Source organism: Sinocyclocheilus rhinocerous, unplaced genomic scaffold (genome assembly GCF_001515625.1).
Source record: "Sinocyclocheilus rhinocerous isolate Xijiao unplaced genomic scaffold, SAMN03320098_v1.1 scaffold1102, whole genome shotgun sequence".
Classification (NCBI taxonomy): Eukaryota; Metazoa; Chordata; class Actinopteri; order Cypriniformes; family Cyprinidae; genus Sinocyclocheilus; species Sinocyclocheilus rhinocerous.
In genome coordinates this window covers 279,872-281,164 of record NW_015640208.1, presented here as the reverse complement: position 1 = coordinate 281,164, position 1,293 = coordinate 279,872, and the positions used below count along the sequence as shown (strand labels likewise).

At 42.7% G+C, this 1,293-nt stretch overlaps 1 protein-coding gene across 1 annotated transcript in view; it reads right to left on the bottom strand.

Moving 5' to 3' along the window:
- The window catches only part of LOC107752564 (FERM domain-containing protein 3-like), a 58,508-nt gene that overhangs the window by 39,143 nt on the left and 18,072 nt on the right, over window positions 1–1,293 (bottom strand). The window contains exon 2 of the mRNA XM_016568572.1: window positions 392–496. Within this exon, the coding sequence (XP_016424058.1) occupies window positions 392–496 (105 nt within the window). The remainder of the gene's footprint in view (window positions 1–391; window positions 497–1,293) is intronic.

The following is a 1,293-nucleotide window of genomic DNA, read 5'->3' as shown; positions in this document are numbered from 1 at the left end:
ACTGCTGTTCCTGAAACCACGCTTTCTTTCTTTGCGTGCACATTTGGGCGGTGTTATGCAAATCTTCCCACATTGTGACGTAGACATGTGGGGGCGTGTTTAAACGAGCCGTTTTAGGAGGGCGTGGCTGACTCTTAACTTTTATAAAGAATATCTCTTTGGATTTGAGACTTTAGTCTTTGCAACTTTACAGATCTTCTTTATGCACCAAGAGCTTGTAACACTCCAAAGAGAAAGGAAAAATTGAAATTGCATCATATGACCCCTTTAAGTATGGTTTAAGTGCTTAAACAGTATACAGTATCTGTTGAAGTTACATAAACTTTCAGGTCAGTATTCGCTTACTGAATATTGAAGCCAAACGAAATTAGAGTTGTGAATGTGTAGTTACCCTTTGTTTCTCTGGGTCCACATATCTGATGCCAAAGTAATCTTTCTCCAGCAGGCTGTACTGATTACACACGTGATCCAAGAGAAACTGCCCTTTAGTGTCTCTCTGGAGAGGACAGAAAAATCAAATGAACACAAATCAAATCCATAATCAAATTCAACTTTTTTACCTTTTTTGTAAGTCATTACATCAGATATTTAGTATCAGATTAACTAGCGAGACAATTCTCATGAACATATCATCATATTTACTGTTGTCTGTATAAATTCATCAATTCACAACAGTGACAAAATACAATAATATAGGGAAAATTATGACTGTCAATATTTTTTAATATTAGCTAATTTATTTATCTTTTTATTGTGCTATATTCACTCACACTCAAAAACAACCATACAGTGTAACGTTTTTGTCACGGTTCGCCTATGGCACGGAGCGAGGAACGAGGAGACAAGGCATTAAACTCACGAAAGTCTTTTAATTCAAATATCCAAGGGAATACTCGGGGCAGACAGGAACACAGGAAACACAGGGTTTGACGTTCAATCTCAGACAAAGACAGACAGCACAGACTGGGGCTAATAAACACTGGGCAATTAGGGGAACACAGGTGTATGGAATGACTAATTAACTGAGACACGGCACACCTGGGGAGGGAAAACACAACACAATCAGTCCAGGGGCGTGACATTACTCCCCCCCTCCTGGAAGGTGCGTCCTCGCACTGTAGAAACAACATGGGGAGGGGAGTGGGTGGGAACTAGGGAGGAGGCTCAGGAGGAGGACGGACACCCAGGAAGGGGCCGGCAGACAGAGTTCAGGGAGGAGACAACGGAGGGAGGAGCCAGGGTGGAGACAGGAGGGACCCGGAGCAGGAAGAGCACAGCAGGACCCAGGCCACA